This window comes from Pseudophryne corroboree, chromosome 6, assembly GCF_028390025.1.
Source record: "Pseudophryne corroboree isolate aPseCor3 chromosome 6, aPseCor3.hap2, whole genome shotgun sequence".
NCBI classification, from domain to species: Eukaryota; Metazoa; Chordata; class Amphibia; order Anura; family Myobatrachidae; genus Pseudophryne; species Pseudophryne corroboree.
In genome coordinates this window covers 465,824,828-465,846,718 of record NC_086449.1, presented here as the reverse complement: position 1 = coordinate 465,846,718, position 21,891 = coordinate 465,824,828, and the positions used below count along the sequence as shown (strand labels likewise).

General features: G+C 46.0%; 1 protein-coding gene across 9 annotated transcripts in view; it reads right to left on the bottom strand.

Moving 5' to 3' along the window:
* The window catches only part of CADPS2 (calcium dependent secretion activator 2), a 919,737-nt gene that overhangs the window by 632,310 nt on the left and 265,536 nt on the right, over positions 1–21,891 (bottom strand). For all 9 annotated transcript variants that reach the window (XM_063927189.1, XM_063927182.1, XM_063927183.1 and 6 more), the window contains 2 exons: positions 16,439–16,550; positions 5,721–5,860 (listed from right to left, as the gene is read on the bottom strand). In XM_063927189.1, coding sequence (XP_063783259.1) covers positions 5,721–5,860; positions 16,439–16,550 — 252 coding nt within the window. The remainder of the gene's footprint in view (positions 1–5,720; positions 5,861–16,438; positions 16,551–21,891) is intronic.

The window sequence follows — 21,891 nt, the reverse complement described above, 5'->3', positions numbered from 1 at the left end:
TGTCCAACAGATCCCACTGGAAAATCATTGCTTGGGACCTGGCGAATGGAATTTCTTCGTAAGAAGCTACCATCTTTCCCAGGGCTCGCGTGCATTGATGCACCGACACCTGTATACGTATTAGGAGGTCTATGTCTAGAGACAACAACTCCTTGGACTTCTCCTCCGGGAGAAACCCTTTTTATCCTGTTCTGTGTCCAGAACCATACCCAGGAACAGTAGACGCGTCGTAGGAACCAGCTGCGACTTTGGAATATTCAGAATCCAGCCGTGCTGTTGTAGCACTTCCCGAGTTAGTGCTACTCCGACGAACAACTGCTCCCTGGACCTCGCCTTTATAAGGAGATCATGCAAGTACGGGATAATTATTTCGGCCATTACCTTGGTAAATACCTCGGTGCCGGGGATAGACCAACGGCAACGTCTGGAATTGGTAATGACAATCCTGTACCACAATATTGAGGTACTCCTGGTGAAGAGGGTAAATAGGGACATGCAGGTAATCATCCTTGATGTCCAGTGATACCATGAAATTCTCCAGGCTTGCAATAATCGCCCTGAGCGATTCCATTTTGAACTTGAACCTTCGTATATAAGTGTTCAAGGCTTTCAATTTTAGAATGGGTCTCACCGAACCGTCTGGTTTCGGTACCACAACATTTTGGAATAGTAACCCCGGCCTTGTTGAAGGAGGGGTACCTTGCTTTCACCTGCTGGAAGTACAGCTTGTGAATTGCCGCCAGTACTACCTTTCTCCGAGGGCAGCCGGCAAGGCTGATGTGAGGTAACGGCGAGGGGGAGTCGCCTCGAACTCCAGCCTGTATCCCTGTGATACTATTTGCAGAACCTAGAGATCCACCTGTGGGCAAGCCCACTGGTCCCTGAAGTTCCCGAGACGCGCCCCTACCGCACCTGTCTCCACCTGTGGAGCTCCAGCGTCATGCGGTGGACTCAGAGGAAGCGGGGGAAGATTTTTGATCCGGGGAACTGGCTGCTGGTGCAGCTTTTTTCCTTCTTCCCTTGTCTCTGTGCAGAAAGGAAGCGCCTTTGACCCGCTTGCTTTTCTGAAGCCGAAAGGACTGTACCTGAAAATACGGTGCTTTCTTAGGCTGTGAGGAAACCTGAGGTAAAAATTTTTCGTCCCAGCTGTTGCTGTGGATACGAGGTCCCAGAGACCATCCCCAAACAATTCCTCATCCTTATAAGGCAGAATCTCCATGTGCCTTTTACAGGCAGCATCACCTGTCCACTGCCGGGTTTCTAATACCCTCCTGGCAGAATGGACATTGCATTAATTCTGGATGCCAGCCGGCAAATATCCCTCTGTGCATCCTTTATATATAAGACAACGTCTTAAATATGCTCAATGTTAGCAAAATAATATCCCTGTCTTAGCGTATTAATATTATCTGACAGGGTATCAGACCACGCTGCAGCAGCCCTATTTATGCTGAGGCAATTGCAGGTCTCAGTATATAACCTGAGTGTGTAAATACAGACTTCAGGATCGCCTCCTGCTTTTTATCAGCAGGTTCCTTCAAGGTGGCCGTATCCTAAGACGGCAGTGACACTTTTTGACAAACGTGTGAGCGCCTTATCCACCCTAAGGGATATCTCCCAACGTGACCTATCCTCTGGCGGGAAAGGGTACGCCATCAGTAACTTTTTAGAAATTACCAGTTTCTTATCGGGGGAAACCACGCTTCTTTACACACTTCATTCATTCATCTGATGGGGGAACAAAACACTGGCTGCTTTTTCTCCCCAAATATAAAACCCCTTTTATGTGGTACTTGGGTTCATGTCAGAAAATGCGTAACACATTTTTCATTGCCGAGATCATGTAACGGATGTTCCTAGTGGATTGTGTATATGTCTCAACCTCGTCGCCACTGGAGTCAGACTCCGTGTCGACATCTGTGTCTGCCATCTGAGGTAACGGGCGTTTTTTTTTTTTTTTTGAGCCCCTGATGGCCTTTGAGACGCCTGGGCAGGCGCGGGCTGAGAAGCCGGCTGTCCCACAGCTGTTACGTCATCCAGCCTTTTATGTAAGGAGTTGACACTGTCGGTTAATACCTTCCACCTATCCATCCACTCTAGTGTCGGCCCCACAGGGGGCGACATCCCATTTATCGGCCTCTGCTCCGCCTCCACGTAACCTTCCTCATCCAACATGTCGACACAGCCGTACCGACACACCGCACACACACAGGGAATGCTCTGACTGAGGACAGGACCCCACAAAGTCCTTTGGGGAGACAGAGAGAGAGTATGCCAGCACACACCAGAGCGCTATATAATGCAGGGATTAACACTATAACTGAGTGATTTTTCCCCAAATAGCTGCTTGTATACATATATTGCGCCTAAATTTAGTGCCCCCCCTCTCTTTTTAACCCTTTGAGCCTGAAAACTACAGGGGAGAGCCTGGGGAGCTGTCTTCCAGCTGTACTGTGAAGAGAAAATGGCGCCAGTGTGCTGAGGGAGAAGCCCCGCCCCTTTTTCAACTGACTTTCTCCCGCTTTTTCTGGAATACTGGCAGGGGTAATTTTACATCTATATAGCCTCTAGGACTATATATGATGTAGATTTGCCAGCCAAGGTGTCATATATTGCCCTCAGGGCGCCCCCCCCAGCGCCCTGCACCCATCAGTGACCGGAGTGTGAGGTGTACATGAGGAGCAATGGCGCACAGCTGCAGTGCTGTGCGCTACCTTGGTGAAGACCGAAGTCTTCTGCCGCCGATTTTCCGGACTCTTCATGCTTCTGGCTCTGTAAGGGGGACGGCGGCGCGGCTCCGGGAACGAACACCAAGGTCGGGTCCTGCGGTCGATCCCTCTGGAGCTAATGGTGTCCAGTAGCCTAAGAAGCCCAAACTACCACCTGTTAGGTAGGTTCGCTTCTTCTCCCCTTAGTCCCTCGCTGCAGTGAGTCTGTTGCCAGCAGATCTCACTGTAAAATAAAAAACCTAAATATACTTTCTTTCTAGGAGCTCAGGAGAGCCCCTAGTGTGCATCCAGCTCAGCCGGGCACAAGAATCTAACTGAGGTCTGGAGGAGGGTCTTAGTGGGAGGAGCCAGTGCACACCAGGTAGTCCTAAAGCTTTCTTTAGTTGTGCCCAGTCTCATGCGGAGCCGCTAATCCCCATGGTCCTTACGGAGTCCCAGCATCCACTTAGGACGTCAGAGAAAGCTCATATTATGCACTTACGGGGTTTCCTGTCATATTGGAGATGTCTCCATTATTAAGTTAGTCATTCTCAGCTAGCAACTTTATAGCTGGGTTTGTAATAAAAGTCTTGTAGCATAAGCTAGGGCCTGATTCAGAGGTGGACGCAGTTTACACAGCAGCTGCATCTTTGGATGCAGCTGCTGTGCAAAAATGTTAATGCTGCAGGAGGCTTCATATGTAAAGAGATGACTACTTGATGCTTCTCTGATCGCTGCTCTGTCCAAAGAAACACAGACAGGAAAGTTGAGCTACAAAAGCAGAGTGCCTGTCAGGCAAGGTAACATTCTGAACCCGGTTATAACCCGGTTATGGAGAGTGACCATTTTAACCTTAGTGAAAGACTGGGAAGCTCCAGCGGAACTTAAACCACTGCCTCCAGAGTTCCTCAATTAAGGGCCTTAGATATCTACATTCTTGTAAAGTATGCCAGCAGAAATCCAGGAAGATCTGGAAGTTGTGGCCATTGAAATTAACATGGTCAAGCTACAAATCTGTACAACGGAATCTTAGGTTTTAAAAAAGTGCACATGACAGTTTATGTCCCTGGGTAATTCCATTACAGGGTGGGCCCTGTAAAATAATATCTGATTATCAGAATCTGAATCCCAGCAGCTCATTGAATTTCTCAGTAGGCGCTCCAGTAATGCCCTGTGGAGGGGAGAGGGGGGGGGGGGGGGGGGGAGATTTCATCTTAAGATACGTCAGACTCTGAAATTATTATGGCACCATTGGTTATACAGATCCTCCAAACACTGTTGGACTTCCCTTAATTCACATGCTTGATTTTGAAATCTCTACAAAATTTAGGTTATCAGATCTGTATTGTCTTCTCTACTTTCCTCTAAGGCTGTGACCCAAGAGTCCAGTTACAACAGTTCAGATTGGAAAGTGGAGATTTGAGTTTTCATGCTCTTTCAGTCTCTGCTTAAAGCTCTTGGAAATCCTGTTTTGTAGCACTGTTTTAAGCTCCTGGAGTATCTTTCTGAATTTGTGATTCATGGTAGATGGTGGAAGAGAAACAGAGGGGGCAAAGGGTGAAGGAGAGGCTGTGCCACCGAGTTGATATTGTGATGTCAGGGATAGATGATATCAGAGGGAATTGTGTTGGAATTCGTGAGGAAGGGAAGCAGTATAGATTTAGATGTACGCAGTCTAACTGTTGCTGTATCCTTCTTCGTATATCCTTTTGTATAATTTTCCCACTGATGTATTGGTTCATGAGCCATAAATAAGTTGTATGTCGGTGTACACAGTTAAAAAAGTAGGAAAAGCTTGGTTAATCTATTCCTCTTGGGTACTTCAATACAAAGCAATTGTCTTGCAGGGTTGGTGAAATAACTCAGTTCGATCAGTTTAATGATGACTTGTTGACACTAGATGGCAGCAAGGAACAACAAGAGCGCTAAGAACTACCTATATTAGTAGTCCAGACACAGGAGAAAATGCAGAACTGTTTAATATGGGTACAGTAGATCAGTCTGATCCAAGAAAGATGTTCTTTTAGGAGTGTTCCTGGGGTGATCCCTTCAAATTCTGAAGTCTCTGAACTGTGTCTAGCAGTCCTATCGTATATAACCCCAAAGAAAAACATACCTCTGTCTCCTACCTTCAGTATGTGTAACAAGAGGTGCTTGTGGAGCAAGAAGGGCTGCCCCATAAAGACTAATGTCTTGCTCTGCCCGTATGTCAATGGAGAAGTGACAAACTCAGGTAGGAATATTGGCAAGGGCTCTTGTGCAAAGAGCATTCTGGCGAGCCCAGTATTCAGTGAGTTGGGGAAGCAGTAGCAGTGACTGTTCTGAGAGTACTACAAAATTCCAGGTGGTTCTGGTTCCCATCATATGGGATAGGGGTCCAAATCACATTTCCTTTATTAGGGTAGGCTTGGGAGGAACCTATAATGGTGGCAGTCACCTCAAGGGAAACAGCAGAGATCCCAGGACATAAGCACTTCTCCAGAGTGGAGCAAATTGGCTTAATCAAGCAGGGACTGCTGAAGTGGTGTAAATAGACTGTAGTGCCTGTCACGTCTATCATGCTCCAGACGGAGCAGAGATAACACGTCTGCCAACTCTGGCTGCCAGGCCACTATTCCCTTCAAAGCATTTTTATGTGTATCAACATAGTACTACACAAGAATTTACAGTAACTGGGGTTTGGAGCGCCAGACCAATGGTGACTAGGTCATAGAGGAGACAGCAGATGTATGGCATTGTATGACATACAAGGAGGTAGAGAGGATGATAGTAGTTCATTTAAATGCACACTATGGCTAACAGACATTTATATATAGACTAGAGTGTGTGCGTGTGCGTGTGTGTGTGTGTTGCAGTTAGAATGTCAACAAGAACAATGTTCTTATTAGCAGCATAATCCCAGCACCACTATGTTGAACTCGTTAAAATGCTAGTTAAAACATTTTTTAATGCTGCTGGCAGTGTAAGGGTAAAAATGCAGATTTTATGTGTTCCTTTACTTATAAAGCTTACCCGCTATGCTTCATATGTGGTGGTTTGTCCATCCTCACTGCCAGTTTGATCTTCAAATCAGTGTCTTGACTGTTTTTAGGAACAGACATTTTATGTAGCTCTGGCAATTTAGAATTATTGGGCGTTGGTCTAAGTATCACCTGAGTGAGAAAAAGGAAACTACCAATTATTATTGTACAAAAAATACTGTAGTATACACTATTATATGTTGTCATTAAAAGTCATAATGTTTAGATTATATCCTTTGCAATACATTTTTTCTGGCACCATTTTAATTGACAAGCTTACCATAGTTAGCCCTTACTAATCCCTAATGATGACAAGGTACGTATCTATAACATTTCACAAAGGATAAGAACTGTCAAAGTAGCTAACTTAAGAATCTGAATATAAATGTTAAGATTGCCTGATGTATAACATTATCCACAACACGCACAAACTATCAATAACCTTACATATGCTCAGAGGAGAAGGGAATGAAGCTACTAACATAACGGAATGAATGTTTCAGAAAAAGTGAATGACAATATCTTACAGATATATGCTCAGAACATCTGTATATGGATTCATGATGATTAATATGTGTGATATATATATATATATATATATATATACACACACACATATACATACAAGTATGTTGGGAGCAGGCACTCCTCCTCTGTGAAAACTGTTTGCGTCGATGACTTCCGATTACCATTCTCTGGACCGGAGGTGGAACAGATATGTCGGACAAGCGGCAGCACTCAGACAACTGGAATAAATTACTCGTACACTCCCGTGGTGGGTCAACGTTTCAGAGTTGTTTACTTAAACTGTTTCGTCAGGATGATCCTGATGAAAGAGTTTAAGTAAACAACTCTGAAACGTTGACCCACCACGGGAGTGTACAAGTAATTTATTCCAGTCGTCTGAGTGCCACCGCTTGTCCGATATAGATACAGTATATATATATATATATATATATATATATATATATATATATGGATTTATCAAACATTTGCTGTATAGCCCCTGAAAACGCCTGTTTTAAGGGGCACCAACAAATACTAAGTGCCCCACAAAAGTAACACTGAGGGACTGCAGCAGAAATCAAATATCTGCCATGGTCCCTCCATTTAAGACTGGCGTCAGCAGCTGTAGCCTATGGCCTACACTTGGCAGATTACCGGGAAAGGGTTCCTTAGGAAACCTCATCAGCAATGGCCACACGTGCATACAGTACGTAGTCAGCAGGCTGCTCATACACAACAGCGCTGAAGGAGAAGTGAAGTAGCTGCATTAGCAACCACATCTCACAAATCACAGGGACAGGGTCCTCTCAGAGCCACCGCCCACGCATGTGTTTCTTAACATATTTAAGCAAATTCCTAATTTCTTATTGCTGCAATAAACCCCATAATAAATATGCCCCATAATGTGGTTATTTGCAACAGTATTTGTCATCACGCAGAGATTATACAATTTATAAACAAAATGAGGTTCATTTAATTTCATAAACACTTAATCATCAAGTATAGCTGACACACTCAATTACATTGATTTGGATAACAGAAAAGAAATCATTTCTGTCAGGTGGTACACAATACATTTTGCTCTAGTTTAATTGACCACAACACAGAAAATACAAAAATGGTATACATAAATTCATGTGTAGCAGCTAAAAGAGGACTCTGGAATTCTCCCCCTAAAAGTTAAACACTATGATTTATGAATATATTGCTAACTTAATGTAACTATGACAATAAATAATATTTCATTACATGAAAAGTCATATTGCAGACTGGACCTTCTGACACTTCCTTAGTAACTCTGTTTAGATGGTATACATGTCAAAGTAGTGGTAGGTGAAAACATTTAATGATGCCCTTTTTTACCCACTTGAATATTCCTCTGTTTGTTATAGAAACCTGTATTTCTTCCACCCACACATAATTAGGCTGAGCAGCAAATCTTACCTTCTATATTATTCTGGTCTATTTCTTGAACAAACTCTGTTGGTCAGAATACCGTATATTGACACCTTTCACAACAGGATGTTTAGATATTTAAATATAATTGATTGTATAAGTTTCATACATATTTTACATATTTCACAAACGTGTAAGTGTGAATATATAAGGTCCCTTAATTGTAACTGGAAATGGGTGTGTATTGCGTGACCGGCGGTATCCTGACCACCTGCTTAATATTGCGTAGGTCCCCCTCATGCCAGCAAGACAACTCTGACCCACTCTATGGAGAAGTAACGTAAATGTGAAGTACTAATGGATGAGCCTCACACTAAACTCCCATCTCCTGTTTGCCTCCTATGCTGTTCCTCACACTGACAATGATAGACCTGGGAAATCAGTTGACCACACACTCACAGGGACCCTGCTCACAGGGAGGAGGGCAGATATATTCAGCTCAATTACATTTATTCCTTCAACCACACAAAAGGGAAATGGCTTATACAGTATGCAGATTTAGAAAGATTTAAAATGTGTTCTAATAGGCCACATATGCATGTTACTAGGCCTCAGGTTTGTAATATTGCTGGTCTGAAAATAATTGGGTTTGCAAACTCAAAAACTTGTCTGGCCTACCTCCATGAGTAATATATACCTGTGCATTAGACATTCATACCATGTATAAAAAAGGCAGGTTATCGAAAACCATTTGAGAACATCTACTCCTTGCTCGGTTAAAGTGGTACCAATTTGCGGAACCTTAGAAAGGGGGTGGGGGTCCGGACCTTCTCTGGTATGTGCAGGAGATGCCAGTCAGAACTGGATGTGGGAAGCTTGCGTGTGGCGAGCAGTGAAAGCCAGATGGCACACCTCAATACTCCTCTCACTGTTGAATTGACTGACTGAACAGGGGTAATGGGTGGTGCCACACTGCATATCAGTCTAGCAATCACCACAAACTGAGAGGTGGGGGTTCTGGGATATCCCTCATCTCTAGCGCACAGCTGCTAGGTTGATATTAGACTGCTTATATAATTGAAAGATACAAAAGAAAAACAGCAGCACCCCAAAGTGCAATATGTATAAACAAATGTTAGTTTCATACAATATTCAAGTGGCTGTGCCTCATACATTTTTCCCAATGATCCTCAGAAGCAGGGTTGACGAGGTGGAAATAACCATATAGAAACATGTACTGAGGATGTATCAGAAACTGGGACATTGGAGTACACTTTTTGTTACAAAGGCAAATAACTCACCTACTATTATCAAGGAGATAATAGCAGGAAAGCACTAGGGCATTTGAATTTCTACATGGTCACCCATACTTCTTTAGACTTTTGGGATAATTGTGATTTCAAAGCAGACATTGAGATTCAGGAACAGATGTATAAAGGTGGAGTGGACCCTTGCATTATGTTCAGATAAAAGCATATACTGGTAAAATACGTACGTTAATTACCTATATTTTTTTTCAATAACTTAATGGTTTAAACCATGACTCTTTTTATTTAGTGTTATGATCTCTCTTTGAGATTGTTTGTGAACATGAGTAGTTGGATGGAAGGATTTTTTTCTGTGGAGGATTTCCTGGGTGGATAAAATAAGCATATTATAACTTGCACAGTTGCACATTTTAGACACTTATCCTGACTCCACAGCCGGGCTTTCACAAGGTTGGAAGTCATTAATTGCTTGTAGAAAATGAGATGAATTTGCACGTTTTATTGTATTTGATACATAGTGCTACAATTTGAATTAGGATGTCCTGTCTATGTGCAACAAGAGCAAATGTAGGTGCAAAAAGGAACAGGTCACGTATACCAACACCACCTGATTCTGATTTGAGGTTTTAAACAACTTTGTAATGACTTCCATTATAAACCTTGGGTGGCCCATACTAATATCCACCCACAGATCCTTCCACTTGAAAACTGCCTACCTTTGAATGCATTACTCCTTGAGGACTATACTTAATACCACTAAAAGCAATTGGATAATTTTAGTCTACTGTGTTGTTGCCACCCCAATTATTAGTTGAAAAATACTTTGCTTTCCCACTCTATAATAAGACGCCAACAACTCCTCCATGTAAATGTCCAATTATTTTGTTCATTGTAATGTGTAGGTTTGTATTGTGAAAACTGAGCAATTCAAGGTTGGGGCTGAGAAAATCAAGAAGTGAGTGCGAAATGTAACATTCTGCCTGTTTTGATTAGAAAATACCCAAAAAGTTTAACATTCCTATAACTTGGGATGTAAACAGATGAGGACTATCATATAGCAAATACAATTTCTCTGACGTCCTAAGTGGATGCTGGGACTCCGTAAGGACCATGGGGATTAGCGGCTCTGCAAGAGACTGGGCACAACTAAAGAAAGCTTTAGGACTACCTGGTGTGCACTGGCTCCTCCCACTAAGACCCTCCTCCAGACCTCAGTTAGATTCTTGTGCCCGGCTGAGCTGGATGCACACTAGGGGCTCTCCTGAGCTCCTAGAAAGAAAGTATATTTTAGGTTTTTTATTTTACAGTGAGATCTGCTGGCAACAGACTCACTGCAGCGAGGGACTAAGGGGAGAAGAAGCGAACCTACCTAACTGGTGGTAGCTTGGGCTTCTTAGGCTACTGGACACCATTAGCTCCAGAGGGATCGACCGCATGGAACCGGCCATTGATGTTCGGTCCCGGAGCCGCGCCGCCGGACCCCTTACAGAGCCAGAAGCAAGAAGTGTTCCGGAAAATCGGCGGCAGAAGACTTCAGTCTTCACCAAGGTAGCGCACAGCACTGCAGCTGTGCGCCATTGCTCCTCATGCACACCTCACACTCCGGTCACTGATAGGTGCAGGGCGCTGGGGGGGGGGGGGGCGCCCTGAGCAGCAATATAAACACCTTGCCTGGCAAAATCATCACAATATATAGCCCTAGAGGCTATATATGTGATAAATACCCCTGCCAGAATCCATAAAAAAGCGGTAGAAAAGTCCGCGAAAAAGGGGCGGAGCTATCTCCCTCAGCACACTGGCGCCATTTTCTCTTCACAGTGCAGCTGGAAGACAGCTCCCAGGCTCTCCCCTGTAGTTTTCAGGCTCAAAGGGTTAAAAAGAGAGGGGGGGCACTAAATTTAGGCACAATATTGTTTATACAAGCAGCTATTGGGGGAAAAATCACTCAGTTATAGTGTTAATCCCTGCATTATATAGCGCTCTGGTGTGTGCTGGCATAGTCTCTCTCTGTCTCCCCAAAGGACTTTGTGGGGTCCTGTCCTCAGTCAGAGCATTCCCTGTGTGTGTGCTGTGTGTCGGTACGGCTGTGTCGACATGTGGGATGAGGAAGGTTACGTGGAGGTGGAGCAGAGGCCGATAAATGGGATGTCGCCCCCTGTGGGGCCGACACCAGAGTGGATGGATAGGTGGAAGGTATTAACCGACAATGTCAACTCCTTACATAGAAGGCTGGATGACGTAAAACAGCTGTGGGACAGCCGGCTTCTCAGCCCGCGCCTGCCCAGGCGTCTCAAAGGCCATCAGGGGCTCAAAAAAGCGCCCGTTACCTCAGATGGCAGACACAGATGTCGACACGGAGTCTGACTCCAGTGTCGACGAGGTTGAGACAATCCACTAGGAACATCCGTTACATGATCTCGGCAATTAAAAATGTGTTACGCATTTCTGACATGAACCCAAGTACCACATAAAAGGGGTTTTATTTTTGGGGAGAAAAAGCAGCCAGTGTTTTGTTCCCCCATCAGATGAATGAATGAAGTGTGTAAAGTAGCGTGGGTTCCCCCGATAAAAAACTGGTAATTTCTAAAAAGTTACTGATGGCGTACCCTTTCCCGCCAGAGGATAGGTCACATTGGGAGATATCCCTTAGGGTGGATAAGGCGCTCACACGTTTGTCAAAAAAGGTGGCACTGCCGTCTTAGGATACAGCCACCTTGAAGGAGCCTGCTGATAAAAAGCAGGAGGCTATCCTGAAGTCTGTATATACACACTCAGGTTATATACTGAGACCTGCAATTGCCTCAGCATAAATAGTGCTGCTGCAGCGTGGTCTGATACCCAGTCAGATAATATTAATACTCTAAGACAGGGATAATAGTTTGCTAACATAGAGCATATTAAAGACGTCGTCTTAGATATAAAGGATGCACAGAGGGATATTTGCCGGCTAGCATCCAGAATTAATGCAATGTCCATTCTGCCAGGAGGGTATTAGAAACCCGGCAGTGGACAGGTGATGCTGCCTATAAAAGGCACATGGAGATTCTGCCTTATAAGGGTGAGGAATTGTTTGGGGATGGTCTCTGGGACCTCATATCCACAGCAACAGCTGGGAAGAAAATTTTTTACCTCAGGTTTCCTCACAGCCTAAGAAAGCACTGTATTTTCAGGTACAGTCCTTTCGGCTTCAGAAAAGCAAGCGGGTCAAAGGCGCTTCCTTTCTGCACAGAGACAAGGGAAGAAGGAAAAAGCTGCACCAGCAGCCAGTTCCCAGGATCAAAAATCTTCCCCCGCTTCCTCTGAGTCCACCGCATGACGTTGGGGCTCCACAGGTGGAGACAGGTGCGGTAGGGGCGCGTCTCGGGAACTTCAGGGACCAGTGGGCTTGCCCACAGGTGGATCCCTAGGTTCTGCAAATAGTATCACAGGGATACAGGCTGGAGTTCGAGGCGACTCCCCCTCGCCGTTACCTCACATCAGCCTTGCCTGCTGCCCTCGGAGAAAGGTAGTACTGGCGGCAATTCACAAGCTGTACTTCCAGCAGGTGTAATCAAGGTACCCCTCCTTCAACAAGGCCGGGGTTACTATTCCAAAATGTTGTGGTACCGAAACCAGACGGTTCGGTGAGACTCATTCTAAAATTGAAAGCCTTGAACACTTATATACGAAGGTTCAAGTTCAAAATGGAATCGCTCAGGGCGATTATTGCAAGCCTGGAGAATTTCATGGTATCACTGGACATCAAGGATGCTTACCTGCATGTCCCTATTTACCCTCTTCACCAGGAGTACCTCAAAATTGTGGTACAGGATTGTCATTACCAATTCCAGACGTTGCCGTTGGTCTGTCCCCGGCACCGAGGTATTTACCAAGGTAATGGCCGAAATAATTATCCCGTACTTGGACGATCTCCTTATAAAGGCGAGGTCCAGGGAGCAGTTGTTCGTCGGAGTAGCACTATCTCGGGAAGTGCTACAACAGCACGGCTGGATTCTGAATATTCCAAAGTCGCAGCTGGTTCCTACGACGCGTCTACTGTTCCTGGGTATGGTTCTGGACACAGAACAGGATAAAAAGGGTTTCTCCCAGAGGAGAAGTCCAAGGAGTTGTCGTCTCTAGACAGAGACCTCCTAATACGTATACAGGTGTCGGTGCATCAATGCACGCGAGCCCTGGGAAGGATGGTAGCTTCTTACGAAGAAATTCCATTCGCCAGGTCCCATGCAAGGATTTTCCAGTGGGATCTGTTGGAAAAGTGGTCCGGGTCGCATCTTCAGATGCATCGGTGGATAACCCTGTCTCCAAGGGCCAGGGTGTCGCTGTTGTGGTGGCTGCAGAGTGCTCATCTTCTAGGGGGCCGCAGATTCGGCATACAGGACTGGGTCCTGGTGACCACGGATGCCAGCCTTCGAGGCTGGGGGGCAGTCACACAGGGAAGAAACTTCCAAGGCTATGGAGAAGTCAGGAGACTTCCCTACACATAAATATTCTGGAACTAAGGGCCATTTACAATGCCCTAAGTCAGGCTAGACCCCTGCCTTCAACACCGGCCGGTGCTGATCCAGTCAGACAACATCACGGCGGTCGCTCATGTAAACCGACAGGGCGGCACAAGAAGCAGGATGGCGATGGCAGAAGCCAGAAGGATTCTCCGATGGGCGGAAAATCATGTGTTAGCACTGTCAGCAGTGTTCATTCCCGGAGTGGACAACTGAGAAGCAGACTTTCTCAGAAGACACGACCTCCACCCGGGAGAGTGGGGACTTCATCCAGAAGTTTTCCAAATGATTGTACACCGTTGGGAAAGGCCACAGGTGGACATGATGGCGTCCCGCCTCAACAAAAAGCTACAAAGATATTGTGCGAGGTCAAGGGACCCTCAGGCGATAGCTGTGGACGCTCTGCTAACACCGTGGGTGTACCAGTCGGTGTATGTGTTCCCTTCTCTGCCTCTCTTACCCAGGGTAATGAGAATAATAAGAAGGAGAGGAGTAAGAACTATACTCATTGTTCCGGGTTGGCCAAGAAGAGCTTGGTAACCAGAACTCCAAGAAATGATCTCAGAGGACCCATGGCCTCTGCCGCTCAGACTGGACCTGCTGCAGCAGGGGGCCTGTCTGTTCCAAGACGTACCGCGGCTGCGTTTGACGGCATGGCGGTTGAACGCCGGATCCTGAAGGAAAAGGGCATTCCGGAGGAAGTTATCCCTACGCTATTTAAAGCTAGGAAAGAAGTGAACGCAAACCATTATCACCGCATATGGTGGAAATATGTTGCGTGCTGTGAGGCCAGGAAGGCCCCAAAGGAGAAATTTCAGCTAGGTCGATTTCTGCACTTCCTACAGTCAGAGGTGAATATGGGCCTAAAATTGGGTTCCATGAAGGTCCAGATTTCGGCTCTATCGATTTTCTTCCAAAATAGAACTGGCTTCACTGCCTGAAGTTCGGACTTTTGTTAAGGGAGTGCCGCATAGTCAGCCCCCGTTTGTGCCTCAAGTGGCACCGTGGGATCTCAACGTGGTGTTGGATTTCCTGAAGTCGCATTGGGTTGAGCCACTTAAATCCGTGGAGCTACAATACCTCACGTGGAAAGTGGTCATGCTGTGGGCCGTGGCGTCGGCCAGGCGTGTATCAGAATTGGCGGCTTTGTCATACAAAAGCCCTTATCTGTATTTTATATGGATAAGGCGGAATTGAGGACTCGTTCCCAATTCCTTCCTAAGGTGGTATCAGTTTTTCATGTGAACCAACCTATTGTGGTGCCTGCGGCTACTTGGGACTTGGAGGATTCCAAGTTACTGGACGTAGTCAGGGACCTGAAAAGTATATGTTTCCAGGACGGCTGGAGTCAGGAAAACTGACTCGCTATTTATCCTGTATGCACCCAACAAGCTGGGTGCTCTTGCTTCTAAGCAGACTATTGCTCGCTGGATCTATAGCACGATTCAACTTGCACATGCTGCGGCTGGACTGCCGCACCCTAAATCTGTAAAAGCCAATTCCACGAGGAAAGTGGGCTCTTCTTGGGTGGCTGCCGGAGGGGTCTCGGCTTTACAACTTTGCCGAGCTGTTACTTGGTCGGGTTCAAACATTTTTGCAACAGTCTACAAGTTTGATACCCTGGCTGAGGAGGACCTAGAGTTTGCTCATTCGGTGCTGCAGAGTCATCCGCACTCTCCAGCCCGTTTGGGAGCTTTGGTATAATCCCCATGGTCCTTACGGAGTCCCAGCATCCACTTAGGACGTCAGAGAAAATAAGATTTTACTCACCGGTAAATCTATTTCTCGGAGTCCGTAGTGGATGCTGGGCGCCCATCCCAAATGCGGATTGTCTGCAATACTTGTTTATAGTTATTGCCTAACTAAAGGGTTATTGTTGAGCCATCTGTTGAGAGGCTCAGTTATATTTCATACTGTTAACTGGGTATAGTATCACGAGTTATACGGTGTGATTGGTGTGGCTGGTATGAGTCTTACCCGGGATTCAAAATCCTTCCTATTTGTGTCAGCTCTTCCGGGCACAGTATCCTAACTGAGGTCTGGAGGAGGGTCTTAGTGGGAGGAGCCAGTGCACACCAGGTAGTCAAAGCTTTCTTTAGTTGTGCCCAGTCTCCTGCGGAGCCGCTAATCCCCATGGTCCTTACGGAGGCCCAGCATCCACTACGGACTACGAGAAATAGATTTACCGGTGAGTAAAATCTTATTATTTATCATACCAATGCTGCTATATAGAGAGAGGTTTCCTGCAGTAAGCCAAGGCACATTTTAACACACAACTGAAAGGAAAAAAATAAATAAAGATGATTCTGTACTATTATTTATATAAAAATAGTGGGAAAAGGTCAGATTTAATTATCATACGGTGCAATGGGTGTATAAAGCACACCATATAGAAAGGTGCCACATGGGGATCCAAAATGTCCTGTCCATCTAGGCTTCAGGGAAGTAAATCATGTAGCATGTAAATATTTTACAAAATACATGAATGGTCACTGATAATAATTTGGCTGTAACACAACATGCACTGCATTATTTTATTTACAGTGAATGCACACCAAAATTTGTAACACATCTGTTCCATTGGCAAAAGGGAAAACTTTTCCTGACCTCATGTTCTTAGGGAGTGGAGCATGTAAGCATGCAAGAACAGAAAGGGCATGTTCATACACAATACAACCCATGCTAGCCACAAGAACGATGCCTATGTCCCTGTTAGGATATGAATTACATGTGAGGGCCCAACCCTTGGAGAAAACTGCAAACTTATAATCATTACAATCTGATTGGATGAATGCATCTAAATCCCTCCCACTTGTACTATTACTAATGAACTGTATTATTGCAGGACCCATAGTATGCCACAATTGCCTTTTTACAGGGGGCGTTTTGTGCTTGGGATTTAAATGCAATTTCCATCCAACTACTCATGAGCTCCAAAACAAAAAAATAGCAAACACTGTATGTTGAAACTACTGCTCACAAAGTAAAACTACCTTAAAACCTTAATGCCTAACAGTGCTTTCGTTTACCACAAAACTTACTTTTCCAAGTTCTTTATCTTCAAGTGCCAAAACGCCAGTACTTTCTGTAAAGAGCTTTACTTTAACAATTGGTCGAGGATGAGTAGTTGTAAAATCTCCCTGCGTTCCCCATCTGCATATAAAAAAAGGAATATGAAACATATTTTCTACACTATCACAACATGTATTTGCATAGAGACAGCATATTGTAATCCACAATGTTTTACAGTAGGGAACAAATACAGGAATGAAACACGATAGTGACAGACAGGGAAGAGGCAAGTAAGCATTTTCTCTATCGTCCTAGTGGATGCTGGGGTTCCTGAAAGGACCATGGGGAATAGCGGCTCCGCAGGAGACAGGGCACAAAAAGTAAAGCTTTAGGATCAGGTGGTGTGCACTGGCTCCTCCCCCTATGACCCTCCTCCAAGCCTCAGTTAGATTTTTGTGCCCGGCCGAGAAGGGTGCAATCTAGGTGGCTCTCCTAAAGAGCTGCTTAGAAAAGTTTAGCTTAGGTTTTTTATTTTACAGTGAGTCCTGCTGGCAACAGGATCACTGCAACGAGGGACTTAGGGGAGAAGAAGTGAACTCACCTGCGTGCAGGATGGATTGGCTTCTTTGGCTACTGGACATTAGCTCCAGAGGGACGATCACAGGTACAGCCTGGATGGTCACCGGAGCCTCGCCGCCGGCCCCCTTGCAGATGCTGAAACAAGAAGAAGGTCCAGAATCGGCGGCATGAAGACTCCTCAGTCTTCTTAAGGTAGCGCACAGCACTGCAGCTGTGCGCCATTTCCTCTCAGCACACTTCACACGGCAGTCACTGAGGGTGCAGGGCGCTGGAAGGGGGGCGCCCTGGGAGGCAATGAAAACCTATTTTTGGCTAAAAATACCTCACATATAGCCTCCGGGGGCTATATGGAGATATTTAACCCCTGCCAGAATCCGTTAAGAGCGGGAGACGAGGCCGCCGAAAAAGGGGCGGGGCCTATCTCCTCAGCACACAGCGCCATTTTCCCTCACAGAAAGGCTGGAGGGAAGGCTCCCAGGCTCTCCCCTGCACTGCACTACAGAAACAGGGTTAAAACAGAGAGGGGGGGCACTAATTTGGCGTTAGAAATATATAAAAAAGATGCTATAAGGGAAAACACTTATATAAGGTTGTCCCTATATAATTATAGCGTTTTTGGTGTGTGCTGGCAAACTCTCCCTCTGTCTCTCCAAAGGGCTAGTAGGTCCTGTCCTCTATCAGAGCATTCCCTGTGTGTGTGCTGTGTGTCGGTACGTGTGTGTCGACATGTATGAGGACGATGTTGGTGAGGAGGCGGAGCAATTGCCTGTAATGGTGATGTCACTCTCTAGGGAGTCGACACCGGAATGGATGGCTTATTTAGGGAATTACGTGATAATGTCAACACGCGGCAAGGTCGGTTGACGACATGAGACGGCCGACAAACAATTAGTACCGGTCCAGACGTCTCAAAAACACCGTCAGGGGTGTTAAAACGCCCGTTTACTTTAGTCGGTCGACACAGACACAGACAGGGACACTGAATCCAGTGTCGACGGTGAATAAACAAACGTATTCCTTATTAGGGCCACATGTTAAGGGCAATGAAGGAGGTGTTACATATTTCTGATACTACAAGTACCACAAAAGAGGGTATTATGTGGGATGTGAAAAAACTACCGTAGTTTTTCCTGAATCAGATAAATTAAATGAAGTGTGTGATGATGCGTGGGTTCCCCCCGATAGAAAATATGGGCGGTATACCCTTTCCCGCCAGAAGTTAGGGCGCGTTGGGAAACACCCCTTAGGGTGGATTAGGCGCTCACACGCTTATCAGAACAAGTGGCGGTACCGTCTATAGATAGGGCCGTCCTCAAGGAGCCAGCTGACAGGAGGCTGGAAAATATCATAAAAAGTATATACACACATACTGGTGTTATACTGCGACCAGCGATCGCCTCAGCCTGGATGTGCAGAGCTGGGGTGGCTTGGTCGGATTCCCTGACTAAAAATATTGATACCCTTGACAGGGACAGTATTTTATTGACTATAGAGCATTTAAAGGATGCATTTCTATATATGCGAGATGCACAGAGGGATATTTGCACTCTGGCATCAAGAGTAAGTGCGATGTCCATATCTGCCAGAAGATGTTTATGGACACGACAGTGGTCAGGTGATGCAGATTCCAAACGGCACAAAGGTGTATTGCCGTATAAAGGAAGAGGAGTTATTTGGGGTCGGTCCATCGGACCTGGTGGCCACGGCAACTGCTGGAAAATCCACCGTTTTTTACCCTAAGTCACATCTCTGCAGAAAAAGACACCGTCTTTTCAGCTTCAGTCCTTTCGTCCCTATAAGAGTCATATCTGCCCAGGGATAGAGGAAAGGGAAGAAGACTGCAGCAGGCAGCCCATTCCCAGGAACAGAAGCGTTCCACCGCTTCTGACAAGCTCTCAGCATGACGCTGAGACCGTACAGGACCCCTGGATCCTACAAGTAGTATCCCAGGGGTACAGATTGGAATGTCGAGACGTTTCCCCTGCGCAGGCTCCTGAAGTCTGCTTTACCAAGGTCTCCCTCCGACAAGGAGGCAGTATGGGAAACAATTCACGAGCTGTATTCCCAGCAGGTGATAATTAAATTACCCCTCCTACAACAAGAAAAGGGGTATTATTCCACACTATATTGTGGTACTGAAGCCAGAAGGCTAGGTGAGACCTATTCTAAATCTAAAAAAATTTGAACACTTACAAAGGTTCAAATCAAGATGGAGTCACTCAGAGCAGTGATAACGAACCGGGAAGAAGGGGACTATATGGTGTCCCGAGACATCAGGGATGCTTACCTCCATGTCCCAAATTTGCCCTTATCACTAAGGGTACCTCAGGTTCGTGGTACAGAACTGTCACTATCAGTTTCAGACGCTGCCGTTTGGATTGTCCACGGCACCCCGGGTCTTTACCAAGGTAATGGCCGAAATGATGGTTCTTCTTCGAAGAAAAGGCGTCTTAATTATCCCTTACTTGGACGATCTCCTGATAAGGGCAAAGTCCAGGGAACAGTTGGAGGTCGGAGTAGCACTATCTCGGATACTGTTACAACAGCAGGGGTGGATTCTAAATATTCCAAAATCGCAGCTGATCCCGACAACAAGTCTCCTGTGCTTAGGGATGATTCTGGACACAGTCCAGAAAAAGGTGTTTCTCCCGGAAGAGAAAGCCAGGGAGTTATCCGAGCTAGTCAGGAACCTCCTAAAATCAGTGCATCATTGCACAAGGGCCATGGTAAAAAAATGGTGACTTCCTTCGAAGCAATTCCAGTCGGCAGATTTCATGCAAGAACTTTTCAGTGGGATCTGCTGGACAAATGGTCCGGATCGCATCTTCAGATGCATCAGCGGATAACCCTATATCCAAGGACAAGGGTGTCTCTCCTGTGGTGGTTACAGAGTGCTCATCTTCTAGAGGGCCGCAGATTCGGCATTCAGTTTTGGAGGTTGGTGACCACGGAGGCCAGCCCGAGAGGCTGGGGAGCAGTCACACAAGGAAAAAATTTCCAGGGAGTGTGATCAAGTCTGGAGACTTTTCTCCACATAAATATAGCTAAGGGTAAATTTATAATGCTCTAAGCTTAGCAAGACCTCTGCTTCAAGGTCAGCCGGTATTGATCCAGTGGGATAAAACATCACGGCAGTCGCCCACGTAAATAGACAGGGCGGCACAAGAAGCAGGAGGGCAGTGGCAAAAACTGCAAGGACTTTTCGCTGGGCGGAAAATCATGTGATAGCACTGTCAGCAGTGTTTCATTCCGGGAATGGAAACTGGGAAGCAGACTTCCTCAGTAGGCACGACCTCCACCCGGCAGAGTGGGAACTTCATGGGGAAGTTTTCCACATGATTGTAAACCGTTGGGAATTACCAAAGGTGGACATGATGGCGTCCCGTCTGAACAAAAAACGGGACAGGTATTGCGCCAGGTTAAGAGACCCTCAGGCAATAGCTGTGGACGTTCTGGTAACACCGTGGGTGTACCAGTCGGTGTATGTGTTCCATCCTCTGCTTTTCATACCTAAGGTACTGAGAATTATAAGACGTAGAGGAGTAAGAACTATACTCATGGCTCCGGATTGGCCAAGAAGGACTTGGTACCCGGAACTTCAAGAGATGCTCACAGAGGACTTATGGCCTCTGCCGCTAAGAAGGGACTTGTTTCAGCAAGTACCATGTCTGTTCCAAGACTTACCGCAGCTGCGTTTGACGGCATGGCGGTGGAACGCCGGATCCTAAGGGAAAAGGCATTCAGGAAGAGGTCATTCCTACCCTGGTCAAAGCCAGAAAGGAGGTGACCGCACAACATTATCACCACATGTGGCGAAAATATGTTGCGTGGTGTGAGGCCAGGAAGGCCCCACGAAGAAATTTCAACTCGGTCGATTCCTGCATTTCCTGCAAACAGGAGTGTCTATGGGCCTCAAATTGGGGTCCATTAAGGTTCAAATTTCGGCCCTGTCGATTTTTCTTCCAGAAAGAATTGGCTTCAGTTCCTGAAGTCCAGAAGTTTGTCAAGGGAGTATTGCATATACAACCCCCTTTTGTGCCTCCAGTGGCACTGTGGGATCTCAACGTAGTTCTGGGATTCCTCAAAACACATTGGTTTAAAACCAGTCAAATCTGTGGATTTGAAGCATCTCACATGAAAAGTGAACATGCTCTTGGACCTGGCCTGGACCAGGCGAGTGTCAAATTGGTGGTTTTTTTCTCAAAAAAGCCCATATCTGTTTGTCCATTCGGACAGGGCAGAGCTGCGGACTCGTCCCCAGTTCTCTCCCTAAGGTGGTGTCAGTGTTTCACCTGAACCAGCTTATTGTGGTGTCTTGCGCCTACTAGGGACTTGGAGGACTCCAAGTTTCTAGATGTGGTCAGGGCCCTGAAAATATAGGTTCCAGGATGGCTGGAGTCAGGAAAACTGACTTGCTGTTATCCTGTATGCACCCAACAAACTGGGTGCTCTTGCTTCTAAGCAGACTTTTGCTAGTTGGATGTGTAATACAATTCAGCTTGCACATTCTGTGGCAGGCCTGCCACAGCCAAAATATGTAAATGCCCATTCCACAAGGAAGGTGGGCTCATCTTGGGCGGCTGCCCGAGGGGTCTCGGCTTTACAACTTTGCCGAGCGGCTATTTAGTTAGGGGCAAACACGTTTGTAAAATCCTACAAATTTGATAACCTGGCTAAGGAGGACCTGGAGTTCTCTCATTCGGTGCTGCAGAGTCATCCGCACTCTCCCGCCCGTTTGGGAGCTTTGGTATAATCCCCATGGTCCTTTCAGGAACCCCAGCATCCACTAGGACGATAGAGAAAATAAGAATTTACTTACCGATAATTCTATTTCTCGGAGTCCGTAGTGGATGCTGGGCGCCCATCCCAAGTGCGGATTATCTGCAATACTTGTACATAGTTA